Below are 19252 nucleotides of genomic sequence, written 5' to 3' on the forward strand. Positions count from 1 at the left end.
TTGACAAAAAAAATTAAAGGAAAATGGATCATACGCAGCTGCATTTGCCATAATTGCGTCTCCGTTGCGCTTCTTCACTTGCTCTTGCTCCCTCTTACCTTCCACCTCTCTGTTCACTCGAATTTTCCGATTTCAGATCTCAACCAAATCTATTCTTGTATTTTGAACATTCTTTTTCTATATGTTTCTACCCTTCGAGCAGATACTGTATCTTGAGTTATCTGATGAGTCGCAGCCTCAAAGAATCTGTCATCGGCGCCGCCCGAAAGAGCCCGCCAGGGATTTTTCCAAATGGAGCACTTCATAATTTCAATGAAGATGATAATTTGGATCTTTTCTCCAAGACCCACCGCCGCTTTTCCGTTACCTCTACTCACCACCCCGATGGTAACATACTTTTTATCACCTTGTTTTCTTTTGCTTAGTTATATCCAATATCGTTGTTTGTTTTGTTTTTGCTTGTTATTTCGATTTCGAGATGGGTTTTGCTTTGCGACTACTCATTTCACTGCGTTTGTTCAACCAATTGCGAGTTTGCTTTGATTTGCATTTTATTGTCCGTTTGGCTTTGACTGTGTGAACCTGTGGTTTAGTAGTACCTTTAAAGCTGGGGAGACTCTCGATTGGATCGGCAAAACAGGGGAAGAGTGGATTGGATGATTTTTTGTCAGCAGATGGCGGGAAGCACGACTATGATTGGTAATCCTTCGATCTCTATTTCTTGTTATTCTCATTCTTGGGTAATCAGATCCGGATTGTAGCTTATGCTGAGATTTTATTTTCTTTATTTGGCTTGAAGCTTATCCCTGTCCCAAGTACCGCAAAACAATTGTGGAACGTGATAGATGCTGTTTCTGATCGTTATAAGTTGGATTATCGCATGTTGCTTTAGTTTCTCACTTGAAATAGGGAATGAACTTACCGAATATGCATTTCCGTCCTGATTTTTGTTGTAGTTATATTGTTAGTTCTAGGCTTTGCTACTTTTGATGTGGTATAAGTTGTAGATTCAGTAATAGCTTGGAAACCCGATAGATATTCAAGAATTGTTGCATTACCTAGTTAATATAGTAACTAGTCAAGATATGGAATGTTGACGAACGTTTCTAAAAGAATTTTGGGTGCCCATTTGATTCTTTCTAGATAATTCATAACAGGTTGCCTGCTCATTGATTACTTATTTTATAAACTTCCCATATTCTCCTTTTTCATAAAACGAGTTTCCTCAAAGATACCGTAGAGTCTAAATAGGAATTTGATATTTCTTGATGACTTGGAAGTCAGAAAAGGAGTATGGCCTTCAGGACCCCAGTACTGTGCATGTTTAGAAAAACACGACTGAGAATGTAGCTGGATCTTCACATCACTGAACTATACCTCTAAGAGCTCGATAATGGCCTCTTTTGAGTTTTCCTTGGATTACCACGGTTACAGTTAACATTATCAATGTTGCTAGTTTTAATCTGCATAGAATAAATTCCACACGATGAACTATGTGAAGTTTCCATGTAATATTGTCATGCATCATGGATTACTATCTCTTAGGCTTCTTACACCTCCTGGAACTCCTTTGGTCCCTTCTTCGGATGGAAATGAATCTCAGCCTTGCCTTCTAGCTCCAAGAAGCAGTCCATTGATCAGATCAATCTCGACAACCAAGGCCTCAAGGGTATGTGAACTTGTTTCCCATTTCTCACTATCAGCTTCTAATTCAGTGTTTTGGCTCTTTTCCAGTTATTTTTTGTTCTTTTTTGGAAGTACTTCTACTTGTATTTGTGTTGTTAAAGTTGACTTGCTACTTCACCATCAACTTTGGCATATTTATGAAACCTTTTGTAAACATAGAAACTTTCCAATTTCAGCTGTCAGTTTCTCAGTCAGAAAGCAACCATGCTACAAAACCAACACGAAGCAGATCGGTGACTCGTTCTTCTGTCTCTAGTTCCCAACACAATTCCTATTCTAATAAATCAACTTCCATTCTGAACTCAAGTTCTGCTTCCGTCTCTTCTTATATCAGACCATCAACTCCTACCAACCGCTCTTCAGGAACTACAAGACCTTCAACCCCTTCTGCACGCCCAACAGTGTCAAGATCTACAACTCCTTCTAAATCTCGTACCGTTTCCACTGCATCTTCAGTGGATAAACCAAGACCATCGCAGAACTCAAGACCATCTACTCCTACTTCTAGGACACAAGTTTCTGCAAACACTAACTCTTCTGCGGCGTGGACAACATCAAGGCCATCTACACCTACTCGTCTAAATTCCACACCATCTTTATCTCTTGTTTCTGGAGCTTCTGTCCCAGGTGCACATAGTCACACCAACGGACGCAATGTTGCTTCTGTATCTCGCCCAAGCTCCCCGGCTTCACGAGTTCGCCCGCCCCCTCATACTATGGTACTCCCTGATTTTCCACTTGAAACACCACCAAACTTGCGAACGACTTTGACAGAGAGATCAACATCTGCTGGTAGGTCCAGACCTGGACTGGCTATTGCTGCTAAAGGAAATGTAGAACCTTTAGCAACTACAGTCACTGCGCCGAGGAGACATTCATCACCGGTGGTCACCAGGGGAAGAGCTGCAGATCCAGTTGGCAGGGGTCGACCACTTGTGAATGGACAGCTGAATAATTCGGTGGATTATCGGAGAGAGTTGTCGACTCGGAAACCTGTCAGTTCATCCATTGATGGCACTGGGTCTGGCCGGACAATTTCAAAGAAAACTCCTGACATTGCTGCAAGACATATGGTATTCATTTCTAACTTTGAGTTTTTAAATATTTATTAGTAACATATGTTTTACTATTAAATTCCCAACATGAAGTTTTGCCTGTTGCTCTGTACGTTTCTTTCCACAAGGGGAAAAAAAGAAAGAAGAAAACTTCTGAGCATTTTCTTTTGCAACCCTTCTTTGTCTTTTAGTTTACCATATAGGTGGTAACAAACTTGAACCATCGCAAATAACATGGTAATACGACACCCTCACCAGTTTGCCCTTGATTCTGTTTTCAGCTTCTTTTGTTCCCGACTCTCAGGGACCTTCATGCGATGACATGTCGATTATTCTCCCTTTCATTATTAGTTTATGTAACCAGCAAGCAAGATAATGAGTGTGGGTAAAGTTATTAAATAGGAGCAACTAGCAGTATTAAGGATGCGCTGGTGCCTGGTGCCATGTTTATCACAGTTGAGTGCCATTTATTGGTTTCTCCCTTACGAAAAGGGAAATGAATAGTCTTAACTTAAATCAGTGCCATATGATAGTAGGTGGAGCTTATGTTTGCTCATCATCGTTCTCAACAATCTTCTACTTCTATTACAGGATCTAAAAAATGGAAGCAATTTGTCTCGACCTCTTACAGGCTCAAATTTATTTCCTCAAAGCATTCGATCCGGCAACCATAAAACTCAACTTGGTGCAGCATCTGGCAATGGATGCGTACCAATTTCTCATCATAGCGACGTTGCAGAGAACGTAAATCATATTAACACATTTTCGGAAAGTGGAAGTGAAGAGGACAAGCATCCATCTTCAGCAAGACTTTCCAACAACGATATTTATGAAAGCTCCCGCTATGACACGATTCTTCTTAAAGAGGACCTGAAGAATATGAATTGGCTTCACAGTATCGACGATAAGTCCGATGAAGGATCCATCTTTGATAATGGATTTGAGCGTTTGCCAGAACCATTTGACCATGAATAACCCCTTGAAGGATTTTTATTGTTCCTTTTTTGGTCATTCTCCCCTGATATTATTTGCAAAAATTTTGGTTCCTGAAAATCCTATACTGGTTGAGCGTTTTATGTTACCTGACGAAGCAAAATGTATCGTATTTTACTTATGGGATTTAAGTGTATCTTTATCGGCCACTTGAACTACGAGCAAACGATGTAAAAGCAAGGTTTGTGCTATACAAAATGGTAGTTTTACTGAGATGGAATATTACTGAAGTTACTTTCTTGTTCCTTGAGGCAAGCGTGAGCAGTTATTTTGAAGAAGTTATATTGCACACGACTTTCGTAAACAAGATTATTATTTGAAATACTGTCCACCAAGTCTCACTTGTTTATTAGATATATAATTTTGATATATTTCTATCCACCTATATTGTATGAGTGACATTTAAGTAACATTTTGTCTTATTTGAGTAATGTTAAAAAATATAATCATCACGTATCTTGTTATTTATAAATTTCAACCCTAGTCGCTAAGTTTTAATTTTTCATATTTCCGACCATCGAACAACCATTTCTATAGAGTCTAAAATAAACTTAAGATTTCATGTCCCTATACTCGTAAATGCTTCTACTAATTGAAACCTAACTTTATATTATTTGATAATTGAAATTGCATATAACTGATGATATGCACATTGACTAAAATGATATGGGGAAAACATTATTTTTTTGGTTTAGTGTGTTCGTATTTTTACAATTTTGATCATCTATATTATCAAATTTCAGTTTTATAAATGTAAAGATTGGAACTTGGACCTAACTCAACCCCAAAAGCTAGCTCAAGGGGGGAGGATTGTCCAAGCCAATATATACAACTCCCAAGTTATCTATCCAACCGATGTGGGACAATTAACAATACACGTATTTTTCAATCATTTTAAAGTTGTATTAGTGACACATTGTTAATTGTCCCACATCGGTTGGATAAATAACTTTGGAGCTATATATATGGGCTTGAATAATCTTCCCCACTTGAGCTAGCTTTTGGGGTTGAATTAGGGTCAAATTCCAATCTTAACGTGAGAGAGGTGTGTTAATTGTTCCACATCGGTTAAATAAATAATCTGATAGTTGTATATATGGACTTGGACAATCCTCCCCCTTGAGCTAGTTTTTAGAGTTGAGTTAGATCCAAGCTCTAATCTTAACACATATATAATGTCGTATGAGAAATATGATTAAAATTATATATATATATATTATAAAAAAAAAAATTGAAATCAAACCTTACCTCTGTCCCTTACAACTTTTTTTTTTGTCACATAAATTACGTTCTACAAAAAAAAGCAACAAATATGTTAATTACCAAAAAAAAAAAATTCCAAGCACACGTGGTAAACATGCAACACTCCGAACCGGGAAATCCAAAAATAATAAGCCACTGTTTCGTTTCCTACTCTGAACCCACCGCTTCTTCCTCCTGACTCGATCAACCAAGCTTTTCCTTAGATCTACATTCTGTTTATAATTTACTACTTCCACATCAACCACTTCTCTCTCCCACTCTTTCATCACATATTGCATTCAGTATAGAGTCTCGGGTTTAATTGCCCATCTTCGTTACTGTTCTGTTTTTTTCTTGCTCGAATTTTGTACCCAAATAGTGTCTGTAAAACAGTGATCTTTTCGGTTGATATAAATAAAGAAGCGGAGGGGCTTATCGGGATTGTTTCAAATTTCTCTCTTTTATCTTCTTTTTTCGTTGAAGGAAAGCAGGACAGAGCGGAGAAAATGAGGGAATATTTTGGAGTATTGGTGTGCGTTTGGTTTATCCTACACGGGTGTTGTTCAGGGAGATTTGTTGTGGAGAAGAACTACCTGACGGTGACGTCACCTCCGTCGCTGAAAAGCGTGTATGAATGCGCGATAGGGAATTTTGGGGTTCCTCAATATGGTGGGACAATGGTTGGGTCTGTCTTGTACCCAAAATCCAACCAGAACGCATGCAAGAGGTTTGAAGGTGCTGATATTTCGTTGAATAATAATAAGCCTGGTGGAATTCCTGTCTTCCTTTTAGTAGACAGAGGAGGTACAATCGATAATTGTTCGATTTCATTTCCAAGATGTTGCATGTATATCATTTCTTTTTTAACTTTTTGCTGAACACCTGCACCAGGTATATGATTTTTGTCTTTACTTTAATGCCAGATTGCTATTTTACACTGAAAGCATGGAATGCTCAGAACGCAGGAGCTGCTGCTATTGTCGTTGTGGATGATAGGGTTGAGCCTCTTATCACCATGGACACCCCAGAGGGGGATGATGCGATGGTGGATTATATACAGAACATAAGTATCCCATCAACTCTTATCAGCAGGGAACTTGGGGACAAAATAAGGAAAGAACTAGCTAAAGGAGAAATGGTGAACATGTATATTGATTGGAGGGAGGCCCTGCCGCATCCTGATGACCGGGTTGAGTACGAGTTCTGGACAAATAGCAACGATGAATGTGGTCCCAAGTGTGACAGCCAGTTAGAATTTGTCAGAAGTTTCAAGGGGGCTGCCCAGATACTTGAGCAGAAAGGTTACACTCAGTTCACTCCTCATTACATAACTTGGTATTGTCCGGAGGCATTCATTTTGAGCAAACAGTGCAAGTCACAGTGCATCAATAATGGGAGGTATTGCGCACCGGATCCTGAGCAAGATTTTAGCAGGGGATATGACGGGAAGGATGTGGTGGTGCAAAATCTAAGGCAAGCCTGCTTCTTTAAGATAGCAAAAGAAAGTGGAAAGCCATGGCAGTGGTGGGACTATGTGACTGATTTTTCCATTCGCTGTCCCATGAAAGAGAAAAAGTATACTAAGGAGTGTTCTGATCAAGTAATCCGGTCCCTGGGTACGTTAATTGACTTTTATATGTTTATCATCCAGCAATGCTTATATATATTTGTTTCCAAGGCGTGACTAAATTATCAGGTCTGTCAAACTATCTTTTTCGAATATCACATGGTATATGTGCTGCAAGTCCTATGTAGAATTTTTTTCTCTCTTAATTCTTTTCTGAGGATTTTGCATTTGTGCCCATAGCTCTTGCTTTATGAGTAATTATAGTTGCTGCTTGCTTATGGATGTGGACATGTGGTTCCTGCACGTCTTGCATAATAGTCTTGCAGTTAAAAGCAAGAAGTATTTGGCTAATTGATAAATGATTCTGTGCAGGAATTGAAACAAGGAAGATTGACGAATGTATCGGAGACACTGAAGCTGATGTTGACAACCCGGTTCTAAAAGCCGAACAGGAAGCACAGGTTAAATTGTTTCTTAAAAGCTCTTTTTGTGTGCTTCATGAACCAGTTTAAGATGATAACGGAAAGATTAATCTCTCTCAGATAGGGAAGGGATCACGAGGAGACGTTACTATCTTGCCAACTCTTGTAGTTAATGGCAGACAATATAGAGGTAGAATCTTTGAAGCGATTTTTCCCCACACTACGTTTTTTCCTGTAAAAAGATTTGAATTTCATGTTACCGATTCTGATATGCAGGTAAGCTGGACAAAGGAGCTGTTCTCAAAGCCATTTGTTCAGGTTTTGAAGAGACTACAGAGCCTGCCATTTGTCTGAGTAAAGGTTATTATTGTTCCTGCTCGTTTTCTAAGTCACAAAATCCTATACAAACCAACAAACACAATCTTGAGGCATTAGACTAATCATATCTAGGACTATCACCTTGATTACTTACCTTACATGTGAAAGTTCCGTTGTGTGTTCTTTGGGGGCAGATATGGAAACAAATGAGTGTCTGCATAACAATGGTGGATGCTGGCAAGACAAGGCTGCTAATATTACTGCTTGCCGGGTACCCTAATATTTTTGCTTCAGTTTCATCATTTGGCTGCTAAATGTTGTCTATTTTTTACAAATGTTATTACAGGATACTTTCCGTGGTAGGGTGTGCGAGTGCCCAATTGTGCAGGGGGTGAAATTCATTGGTGATGGTTATACTTATTGTGAAGGTGATTGTTTGCTTTTTAAGTCCTGTCCATAAACGATGCCATATTGTCTCCTGAACCAACTATTGTCGAAACTCTTTTTGTAGTTGTTTTAGCTCATTGTTTCCTAGAGATATCTCTTTAATTCATGATTAGCATAACACATTCCTCATTAACTTTGGAAAGAGAATGGAAGGGAGCCTTATTTGTTTTTTTTTTGTTTCATTATTTAGTCGGCATACTTTGTTTAACATACTCGTCTTTGTTTCTTGGTCTCATAGCTTCAGGAGCGTTAAGATGTGAGATAAATAACGGAGGGTGTTGGAAGGGAACCAAGGGTGGAAGAACTTACTCAGCATGCATTGTGAGTTTTCAAACAGCAAAAATTTTATTTTACTACCTTTTTTTCCATCTGAAGCACAGCCTAATCATCAAAGATTAATGTTTTGTGGCTGGATGATGATGTTTGACCGAAAACTTCAGGATGACCATACAAAAGGTTGCAAGTGCCCACCAGGATTCAGAGGAGATGGAGTTAGTAGTTGTGAAGGTAACCCATCAGTGTGTAAATTACAGTTTCAGAGGCGGATGTGTGAGTTTAATTCTGGGTTGTTTCTTTCAGATATCGATGAATGCAAGGAAAAACTGGCATGCCAATGCGCAGACTGCAAATGCAAGAACACCTGGGGAAGTTATGAATGCAGTTGCACAGGCAACTCTATATATATACACGAACACGACACATGTATAAGTAAGCTCGAGGCATTTTCATCTATCACAAATCATTTTGTGCACAGAAACCAACTACGTACATATTATGTTAGTAAACGGGATTTAGTTATGTTGTCTGTGTCTTTTATTTTTCCAGGTAAAGTTGGCAGTGGAGAAGTAGGTTGGGGGTTTACGTCGTTTGTGATTGTCGGGTTGGCGGTGGCTGGAGTTTCTGGATATGCTGTTTATAAGTACAGGATTCGGGTATCTATGAATTCGAATACACAATCTTACTCAAGTTTTTTAACTACGGCGATGATGATAACAAACGAGTTGTTTTTATGCAGAGATACATGGATTCCGAGATACGAGCTATCATGGCACAATACATGCCTCTGGACAATCAAGGGGAGGTACCCAGTCAGCTGCCCCTAGGGAGAGTGTAATGTTACATTTGGATAAGAAATAAATGTTTGCCGTGTAGCATCAGCATTTTATTTATTTTATTCTTTTCTTCATTTGCTGTCTTAATGATTTATTTTAAATTAATTTAATAATATTAATTTGATCCAAAAAAGGTAACAAAATAATGCATTTTCAAATTATGCGTGAGAGAAACACGTAACTTTTTGTCTTTCTTTTTTTTTTTTTTTTTTTTTTTCTGAACGTTGCTATGTGCAATAAATTCAATAATTCATCACATAGGACTTTTTTCTTTTCTTTTCTATTCTTTTTTCATGCTTTGTGTCATATTGTTATCCACCTTTTCAAGGATTGTTTGCTGTCTTCCTTCTATTCTGATCTAATTCGCAACAAAATCCAAACTCCATTTTCTTGAATGGCGGCCATTTGACAAAACGTGCACGCTTTACATTTCTGCGCATTTAAATTTACTTCAACCATGCGAGTGGTTATCTTCAACAACTTGCTGTACCAATTGGAAACACTGGAGGATATGACTTCCATCTCCAAGAGTTTCGGTGACCAACAAAGCACATTGCTTGACCAGTATGAGCGGCTATCCTTTGAGCTGCATCTCAACCAAGCCATGCTGGCGCAGAGCCTGTCGGGATCGATCCCAGCTATCGGCCAAACTCCTTTGAGAAGAGGGCGGCGCAATCGGGGGTCGGGTTTTCAGGCTGTGATAAAGAGAATGTTCGAATCCATTCGTGATCTTTGTAAAAGAGGATCAAGAACAAATGCTGCTGCAACTGATCCCAAGTAGCCAACATACTGCGTACCTCGTGTTTTTTGAACCATTCGGAGATTCTTTCCGGGTAGGCTTGAATCACTTCTTTAGTCTCATGCATGTACGTGCTATATGTAGTCTATCACCGATTCTATATGTATTTCACATTACAAATTGTTGGCATCCATTTCAATTTTTTTTAGTTTTTTTTTTAAAAAATCGATCTTATAAAAATTCATGATTGTGTAAGTTTTTTATTCTTTGATCTTCAATGAATTCATGGAATTTTGAATTTGAATTAAGTTTCAAATGGTGTACTGGTATGTAATATTATGAGAACGAACGTTAAACAAACATGCTTACTTTTTGGAAAAACAAAAAGATGTGCCCAAGATATTCGAATACGAGTTTCAAATTTGAACACAACCATTTACGATTCATTCATGAAAATCGTAATTTTAACTAAATTTTGAGGTGTTTTAATTACACCTCCTAATTCCCATGGGCAAAAACTTGTGTGAGACGGTCTCACGGGTCAAATTTTGTGAGACGGATCTTTATTTGGGTAATCCATGAAATAGTATTGCTTTTTATGCTAAGAGTACTACTTTTTATGGTGAATATGAGTAGGGTTGACCCGTCTCACAGATTGAGATCCGTGAGACGGTCTCACATGAGACCTACTCATTCCCATGTTTGAAAATTGTTGCTGGTCAAAAGCATATACAGTAATTACATTGTTTAAAAGGAAATTTTTTCAAATCATATATAACAAACAATACCTGATAATATTGTGTTGGAATGTTGTGGTTTGGTAATATTACAAAACTATTCCAAATACAAAGTGGTCGATAAATATTTGATTCATCAAACATAAGCATCAGGTCAAAAAAAAATTGTAAAACAATGTGTGGAATTTTTACCCAATAATTAGAAAGGAGAAAGCAAGGAATCTTCAATAGCTGTTGATATGTAATGTGGAATTTTCATTTTACTTCCCCATTTTTTTTTATTTTTAGCATGACTGGTTGAGATCCGAATATAAATAAAATATTATAAATCCTTCTTTTTCCCTCTTTAAAGACACATCTTGCACTGATTAATGATATTCTGTGAAAATTTCACGAATCTTTATTTGAGACGGATCAATCCTATCGATATTCACGATAAAAAATAATATTCTTAACAAAAAAAATAATATTTTTTTACAGATGACTCAAATAAGAGATCTGCCTCACAAAATACGATCAGTGGAAACGTCTCCCACTAATTTTCCAAAACACAATGATAATTGATTAGAGCTCCAACAATAAATAACACTTAAATTCTTCCATTGCAGTTCACCTGAACAATGAACAAATATAACTTGAAAATGAAATGCGAGACCTGCTAAAATAGTCCCAGATAAATAAATTACTCAGCTGCTGCAGACCCATTGCTGAAACCGTGACGGCTATCAACCAAAAGCTGTGACTTCTCCTTCCTCCAAACCACCAACTCTTCAATCCAAGACCCAGAAAGTACAGCCACAAGAATGAGAAGTAGTCATGATCCCATATTAATTTGCACAAATGTGGGAATACTGTTCCAACCAATGCCACACTCACACAAACACAACACTGCAAAGATGATATACTCGATCAACCAAAAATTATCTCTGTTTTTTTAAAAAAAAAACCGAAACTTTCATCGATTGATAGTGTGATACCTTACGAGCATACCATGTCCCGAAAATTTCATCCCTTTTGGTGCGTTTGGAACGAAATATTTGAAAGATCTTGCGTTTTAAAGATTTTGGTATCCAGGAAAACGAGGAATGAGGCTCAGATTTGATTTTGAAGTGAAATGGGTGGAGCTTAAACCGGACAGAAAACCGGAAGATCTTGGAGAGGGGCGAGAATTTGGACGCCTTTAAACTGAAATATAAGTTCTTTGATTTTGCTCGAACAGCTACACTCCATGACTGCTGCTTGTTTACTTGCAACATCAGCGGAGAAGAAAGGAATCCATAAGCATTAAAGGGCACTTTAAACCTCGTCCTAGTATGGGCCTATCATTCAAAGACCCAATAGGCTAAAAATGAAGCCCAACTCATTTAGAACCCTATAACTTGGATCCTCCAAGCCCAAAGGAACCGATCAAACGTCGGAGGCCATTTGCAGTAGTTCCATGGATAGTTCAAAGAGAATATCTTCGCTTCTTTTGGAAGAGGGAGGAAGCCCGGTAATGTTTCTTTTCTATAGAATTCACGCAGCCTTGAGCTTGAATCGATGAATTTTATTGGGACGTAGTGATTTGTTTTGAGGATGGATTCGAGGGAAATGGTATAACTTGACGTTTTATTGGATTGGATTTGAATGGAAGGGATGAAAATCGATTCCAATTTTGGATATTCAAATAAACCAAGAAAATGGATTTGTTTATCCAAACAAGTGACAATTTTAAATTTCGTTTTCTTAAATCCATCGATGCAAACGGTTCTTTTTCCTTATTCCCCCAAAATGTATCTGCTGTAGAACTAGGTCGAGTAGAAATTAGCGAAGAAATAAATGTTGATTGATAATTGTTTGTTTGATTGACATGCTTTAGTCGTAGTATAAAAGATGAAATAGTGTAAAGCAGAAGAAACTAGCAGGTCATTGAAGTGAATAAATTATGCATGGGAACTTAACCATGAACTCTCAAATATAGAGTTAGCCTTTAATTGGATTCCAAAATCCCCGTTTGAGCAAGCCAAAAGAAATGTTTCTTCGGTGCACACTTCCGAGAAGGTGTTGGTAGCGAAAACGAACTCCTGACTAATTGTCAATTACCAACTCAGAAGAAGATATTTTATTACATTGTCTCACAGTTGCAACCATTGATTCCTTGCTCAGTGAGAATGAATTGTACTTGGATCATTAATCTTTGCTGGCCAAGATATGTGTCATGAGTGACTGTTGCCTTGCTAAGTACATTCAAAGGGGAATTTTCTTGCTAAGCGTGATTATTTGGTGTGGACTGTGGATTGTTCCTCAAAGAATGGTGGCCTTTTATTTCCACCTGATCCACTTTCTCAATTTTCGTGTTTCATTTATCATGATCATTAGTACAAGAATATAATGGTAAATTACCTTTCAAAAATTATCGTAATGGTAAATATATTTTTATTGAAACACATAACTTGAAATAGTAAAGTGAGGCCAAGTAATGAGAAAGAACCGAAGAAAATTAAAACACATTTAATCCCTTCACTAATGTTTATTACGAATTCTCCCCACGCATGGTAGAGAGAAATAAGTCGATATATATCTACAGAATACGTATATCACTGATCAATTCCACGTCCCAGCAAGCTCCAAACATTCACTGCACACTGCAAGAAATTTTTACAGGAAACAGTTAATAAGAAGATATACAAACCAAGCACTTGTCCTATATGTACGTAAATAACGACGATGTAATAATCGCAAGAAAGATTTACGTGTCGCAGTCGGTGTTGTAGCTGATGGGATAGGGGATGTCAACGTTGCAACTGGCAGGCAGGCTTTCCGCATATTGAGGGTTGACATCATAAGCTTTTGCTATGGTCTTCAAACACTGGCAGACGGTCTTGCGGTCTGCTGCGGTGCTAGCGGCGCTGTAAAGAGAACTAATGCCATCGCAGCATGCAGTTGGCACGTCGCCACCCTGCTGGAGGTATGTTTCGCACGGCGCCAAGCTGTCCACCACCGTCTGGCAGCTTATGCCCTGTGCATTCGAAGGTGCTGCCATGCACATTACCACCACCATGATGCTAATGATCAAGATCATTGCTTTTAACGCCATGGATACAAAATGAAGGAAACCTTATGAGAATCTGTAGAAATATTGATTGGTAGAAGTGGATGGATGTAAAGGTTCTTCATATACAAGGCCCTTATATAGAGGCCGGACTGGTGTGAAGTAAAGGGAAATTCAATATAAGTTGAATTTTCTGCAGGATCTATGTAGTGTAGAACGCAACGTAAGTGCGACGCTAATTATGTAAAGATATATAGATTAGCCCGTCCCCTATGATCCTCCCAACTCCACAGTAGCGTAGGTTCTTTTTGAAACGAACTTTATTTTCCTTAGTTTTTTGAGTGACTCTAAAATAATTAGATATATGTTACATTGGAAATACACCAAATGTTGGGTAAAATATATATATATATATGTGATTAGTGTTTGTATACATATTACCATGCAGATTATCTGAGACAGTCAAATCTCTCAATATGTTTGAAATGAAATCTCAAATCGAGATCTAAATAAGGAGCATGAACTTAATTACCAAGGATTATTCCAAATACAATAGATAGTATAACACTAACTCCGAAATAGCGTCATTTCTGCACTAAATACAATACTCATTTGACATCTGAGTGACTGCAAAACGAACTTTTATAACAATTACGCTTCGTATATGTACTTACTTTATGAAAATGATTAACTCAAGTTGCTATAAAAATTAATTATAGTTTATTATAAACTAATTTTAATTCTTTGAGTTTTATCATACTACACAAGAGGTATCAGACATGATTTTCAACCCATCTTTCAGATTCACTCAATGTGACATTTTTTTTTTTTTGGAATAATCTCAATGTGTTAAATGAGAACCGATGGATTTTTACTTGTGATTTGTTTGTAATTAATTAGTTTATTTCTTGATTTATTTTTCTTTGGAATTTGGCAACGATGCAGTGATTTGGTGATTTTATATGGCTAAACTTGTATTTCAAAACACTACTCACAATGATAAGTTTAATTAGAAAATTAAAATTGCTACACAAGTTCTATATCTAAATCCAACATGCATATAAATATTGATAATTTTAAATATCAAGTTTTATTGTATTTTATCATCATTAAAATAATTTTCTTTTAAAGTATATCAATATGTCGATAAATCAGTAGATAAAAACTCAGTTTATTTCCCTCCATAAAGCTTTTACTTCGGTCTTCCCTCGACAGGAAGATTTAAATTTGTAGAGTGATCGAATGAGGATCATTTTTCTAAAATAGTGCTGGACGGAGGTTTATAAATTTATATGACCCCGAGAAAAATAGAGCAACTACTCATATTTGGATTCATTTCATAAATATCAATATAAATCTTTTTTATCTCAAATTTCTCTCGAATTTTCACTTTTTTTAGGAGTCCGGCCAACTCGAACTAATTAACTACGATTACCAATGGACATATTATTATTATTATTATTATTATTATTATTATTATTATATAATAAAGTGTGAGGCCCCCCCACATCCTTCTTAACTTGTGGGTGTACGCTGATTAGTTATACTTTTATGAGATAGGACGGCCTCAAAATTTTCTTTAGCACCACTGAAAAATCTAGGGGCTAACATTTTGCTATTAAATATTCCATCTACCTTGCCACCGACGCTTTGAATATTTTTTTTATGCGCAAATATTACAATCACGGCATCAAATACAGAACTCGTCTGCAACCATTTATGCATGCATACCAATATTAATTGTAATTTTTTCTTTGTCATTTAATCTGTTTAATTTGGTCATTAGTAGTATCAAATTTCAAACTTAATAATATATTTTTCAATTTTTAATCGAAATACTGATATGATAATATATATATATATATATATATATATATATATATATATATATATAAAATAAGTATAATAACAAAAAAAAATTAAGAAAAAAAGAAGAAGTAAGAAGCACCATCAATGCTAGCTATTGGTTGGTTTTGCATAGTGTTGCGCCATATGCTGGCCGGGTCGACATTCCTGGCACGAAGGATGGCATCTGTTGATTTTACTTAATTATGTTTTAACGTTTGAGATATGATAATTATAAGATTAATAAATAATTAATGTTATATAATAAAATATATGTGATTTGTTTCGAATATGAAATGGTAAAATAATTTTTTGTATTTTACATAAAGATCTCTTTAAGTTTACAACACAAAACCCAACTTTGTATGCGATTCATAGTACTTTTTGATATCTAAAACTCCATGGTTGAGTCGAGAAGCTCTACTGCTACTACCCTTGTTTGTACCAGTGCCCAGTTGTTCTTTTAAAAAAATTTCAAGTACCGAAAATCCACACTGCTGTAAAGGTTAGAAAATTAATTTTTGGTGGTTTACAGAGGAAGCTAGAGTTATCTCGGCGTAATATTATGGACTTCTCTCCGTAAACAATCGTCACTAACGAAATTTTGGGGTTTTATTGCAAAGGTGTTTTTGTCATTTTATTCTAATCGACATATGTAGATCTTGGTGTAGTCTTTAATTATTACATTCTCGTATATACGTATTTTGGTATGATACAACGATTGTATTACATGGACTGTGTGGCATCATCTTGAATCAAGTTAACTAATGGCCGAAGTTTGCAGAAAATGTAATGGTACATGGATCAATGTAAACGTCAACACAGATTGATCATCAAACTGAGCTAGTTTCATGATAATTTACAACTCTTCCAACTCAATCTATCTATCTATATCTATATAAATATATGGATTGAATTGTGAATTTCCTCTATTGTCCCCATTAAAATTGTATTCTAATGACACTTTGTCTTCCTTTTATGTAATTAGTTAATTATTATTATTAATCCATTGAATAATTATTATTTATTACTCTTTCAACCACTTTTTCAAGAAAATCACTATTATAAATAAATACATGGTTATTTATTTTTTCATCTACTCATTTAACAATAATCATTAATATATTTTTATTGTTAATTTTAAAATTATTTACTTTAATATTTACATTGATATCAAATTCACAAAAAATCAATATCATAATGTTAAAAATTTAAATTATTATTATTAATCCATTGACTAATTATTATTTATTACTCTTTCACTCACTTTTTCAAGAAAATCACTATTATAAATAAATACATGGTTATTTATTTTTTCATCTACTCATTTAACAATAATCATTAATATATTTTTATTGTTAATTTTAAAATTATTTACTTTAATATTTACATTGACATCAAATTCACAAAAATCACTATCATAATGTTAAAAATTTAAATAAATTGTTAATCTATACTAATTCACAAAAAATCACTATCATAATGTTATAATCTATATCTATATCTATATAAATATACGGATTGAATTGTGAATTTCTTCTATTATCCTCATTAAAATTGTACTCTAATGATATTTTTTCTTCCTTTTATGTAATTAGTTAATTATTAATCCATTGACTGATTATTATTTATTACTCTTTCACTCACTTTCATGGAATGACTACAAATAATATCAAAGTATTTATTCAACAACTAATGATTCGAAACAATATGTAATAATATTATTTATAAAATTAATTGATTTTGTGAAAATACCTTACAATTAATAGTAATAGTGTTATACATTCTTTTATTGAAATAAATAATACCAAAAATTATGCTAACAGAGGTTTCGAACTTATTTTTACAATTTATGTATTAATTATATTTTTCATAATTTTAGTTTTTTTACAAATAATACAAAAAAAAATTTATATTTAACAAAACAGAAAATAAGAAATTATAAATTTATAAGTCGATGTTTAATCTATATTTATATATATATACTAATCTAAATATATGAATGTGAATTGTGAATTTATATAAATATCCTTACATTCATTTAATAATAATTTAATTAAATATCCTTACCTTCATTTAATAATAATCATTAATACATGTTTTCTTTTTCATATATTCTTTTAATAATAATCATTTCATTAATACATTTTTATTTTTAAATTTAAAATTAATTACTTTAATATTTACATTGACATCAAATTCACAAAAAATCACTATCATAAATACATGTTTATTTTTTTGTTTGTTTTTCATCTATTCATTTTATAATAATCATTAATATATTTTTATTTTAAAATTTAAAATTAATTACTACATATTTTCTTTTTCATATATTCTTTTAATAATAATCATTAATATATTTCTATTTTTAAATTTAAAATTAAATACTTTAATATTTACATTGACATCAAATTCACATAAAATCACTATCATAATTACATATATATTTTTTTTGTTTTTTTCATCTATTCATTTAATAATAATCATTAATATGTTTTTATTTTTAAATTTAATTATTTACTTTAATATTTACATTGACATCAAATTCACAGTTGAATTGTGAATTTCCTCTATTGTTCCCATTAAAATTGTATTCTAATGACACTTTGTCTTCCTTTTATGTAATTAGTTAATTATTATTATTAATCCATTGACTAATTATTATTTATTACTCTTTCACTCACTTTTTCAAGAAAATCACTATTATAAATACATGTTTATTTATTTTTTCATCTACTCATTTAACAATAATCATTAATATATTTTTATTTTTAATTTTAAAATTATTTACTTTAATATTTACATTGACATCAAATTCACAAAAAATCACTATCATAATGTTAAAAATGTAAATAAATTTTTAATCTATACTAATTCACAAAAAATCACTATCATAATGTTATAATCTATATCTTCTATATCTATATAAATATACGGATTGAATTGTGAATTTTCTATATTATCCTTATTAATATTGTACTCTAATGATATTTTTTCTTCCTTTTATGTAATTAGTTAATTATTATTAATCCATTGACTAATTATTATTTATTACTCTTTCACTCACTTTCGTGGTATGACTACAAATAATATCAAAGTATTTATTCAACAACTAATGATTCGAATCAATATGTAATAATATTATTTATAAAATTATTTGATTTTGTGAAAATACCTTATAAATAATAGTAATAGTGTTATACATTCTTTTATTAAAATAAATAATACAAAAAATTATGCTAATAGAGGTTTCGAACTTATTTTTATAATTTATGTATTGATTATATTTTTCATAATCTTAGTTTTTCTACAAATAATACAAAAACAATTTATATTTAACAAAACAGAAAATAAGAAATTTTAAATTTATATGTCGACGTTTAATCTATATTTATATCTATATGCTAATCTATATCTATATAAATATACGAATATGAATTGTGAATTTACAAAAATGTCCTTACCTTAATTTACACACTCCATATTTAATTTTTTTTTGTTTTCCATGTTTTTCATCTATTAATTAATAATTAATAAAATTTAAAATATATCTATTCTATATCTATATAAATATATGAATGTGAATTGTGAATTTATAAAAATGTCCTTACCTTCATTTACACACTCCATATTTAATTTTTTTGTTGTTTTACATGTTTCATCTATTAATTAATAAAATTTAAAATAAATTAAAATAAAATGAATTTACATAAATGTCCTTACCTTCATTTACACATTCCATATTAATTTTTTTGTTGTTTTAAGTAATAAAATTTAAAATAAATTAATATAAAATGAATTTACATAAATGTCCGTACCTTCATTTACACACTCCATATTTAATTTTTTTGTTGTTTTTCATGTTCTTCATCTATTAATTAATGAAATTTAAATAAATTAAAATAAAATTAAATATGGAGTGTGTAAATGTGAATTGTGAATTTACATAAATTGAAGAAAAATGAAATTAAAATAATTGAAGAGAAATGAATTTTAGTCTTTTCTAATCTATTAATTAATTGAATCTAAACTAAATTGAAGAAAAATAAAAAAAATAA

General features: G+C 33.4%; 3 protein-coding genes across 5 annotated transcripts; 2 read left to right on the forward strand and 1 right to left on the reverse strand.

The window, feature by feature from the left end:
* Positions 1-4: 4 nt before the first annotated feature.
* Positions 5-3963, forward strand: LOC140842452 (uncharacterized). Of its 2 annotated transcripts, none has more exons than XM_073210375.1 (5): positions 5-387; positions 594-699; positions 1546-1669; positions 1863-2759; positions 3333-3963. In XM_073210375.1, the coding sequence occupies exons 1-5, from the start codon at positions 225-227 to the stop codon at positions 3714-3716; spliced, it is 1674 nt and encodes a 557-aa protein (XP_073066476.1). In that variant the 5' UTR covers positions 5-224; the 3' UTR covers positions 3717-3963. The 2 variants fall into 2 exon arrangements, with proteins under 2 accessions (XP_073066476.1, XP_073066477.1); XM_073210376.1 differs by having other exon boundaries at positions 597-699.
* A 1167-nt stretch (positions 3964-5130) lies between these two features.
* Positions 5131-9827, forward strand: LOC140842451 (vacuolar-sorting receptor 1-like). Of its 2 annotated transcripts, none has more exons than XM_073210372.1 (12): positions 5131-5780; positions 5900-6592; positions 6916-7004; positions 7086-7155; positions 7242-7325; positions 7478-7554; positions 7630-7711; positions 7969-8051; positions 8165-8237; positions 8310-8438; positions 8556-8662; positions 8746-9827. In XM_073210372.1, exons 1-12 carry the CDS (start codon positions 5483-5485, stop codon positions 8842-8844), a joined length of 1884 nt encoding a protein of 627 aa, XP_073066473.1. In that variant the 5' UTR covers positions 5131-5482; the 3' UTR covers positions 8845-9827. The 2 variants fall into 2 exon arrangements, with proteins under 2 accessions (XP_073066473.1, XP_073066475.1); XM_073210374.1 differs by having other exon boundaries at positions 5133-5780; positions 8171-8237.
* A 3219-nt stretch (positions 9828-13046) lies between these two features.
* Positions 13047-13394, reverse strand: LOC140803674 (non-specific lipid-transfer protein 1-like). The gene has a single exon (XM_073159574.1). It carries the CDS (start codon positions 13392-13394, stop codon positions 13047-13049), a length of 348 nt encoding a protein of 115 aa, XP_073015675.1.
* Positions 13395-19252: the final 5858 nt, after the last annotated feature.

Source organism: Primulina eburnea, chromosome 10 (assembly GCF_022965805.1).
Source record: "Primulina eburnea isolate SZY01 chromosome 10, ASM2296580v1, whole genome shotgun sequence".
In the NCBI taxonomy this organism is placed as follows: domain Eukaryota; kingdom Viridiplantae; phylum Streptophyta; class Magnoliopsida; order Lamiales; family Gesneriaceae; genus Primulina; species Primulina eburnea.

Coding starts and splice junctions, on each gene's coding strand:
- LOC140842451 (XM_073210372.1), top strand. CDS start 5,483: ATGAGGGAATATTTTGGAGTATTGGTGTGCGTTTGGTTTATCCTACAC. Junction 8,052..8,164: donor GAACTTACTCAGCATGCATT/GTGAGTTTTCAA, acceptor TTTGACCGAAAA/CTTCAGGATGACCATACAAA. Junction 8,663..8,745: donor TTTATAAGTACAGGATTCGG/GTATCTATGAAT, acceptor GTTTTTATGCAG/AGATACATGGATTCCGAGAT.
- LOC140803674 (XM_073159574.1), bottom strand. CDS start 13,394: ATGGCGTTAAAAGCAATGATCTTGATCATTAGCATCATGGTGGTGGTA.
- LOC140842452 (XM_073210375.1), top strand. CDS start 225: ATGAGTCGCAGCCTCAAAGAATCTGTCATCGGCGCCGCCCGAAAGAGC. Junction 388..593: donor CTCTACTCACCACCCCGATG/GTAACATACTTT, acceptor CCTGTGGTTTAG/TAGTACCTTTAAAGCTGGGG. Junction 2,760..3,332: donor ACATTGCTGCAAGACATATG/GTATTCATTTCT, acceptor CTTCTATTACAG/GATCTAAAAAATGGAAGCAA.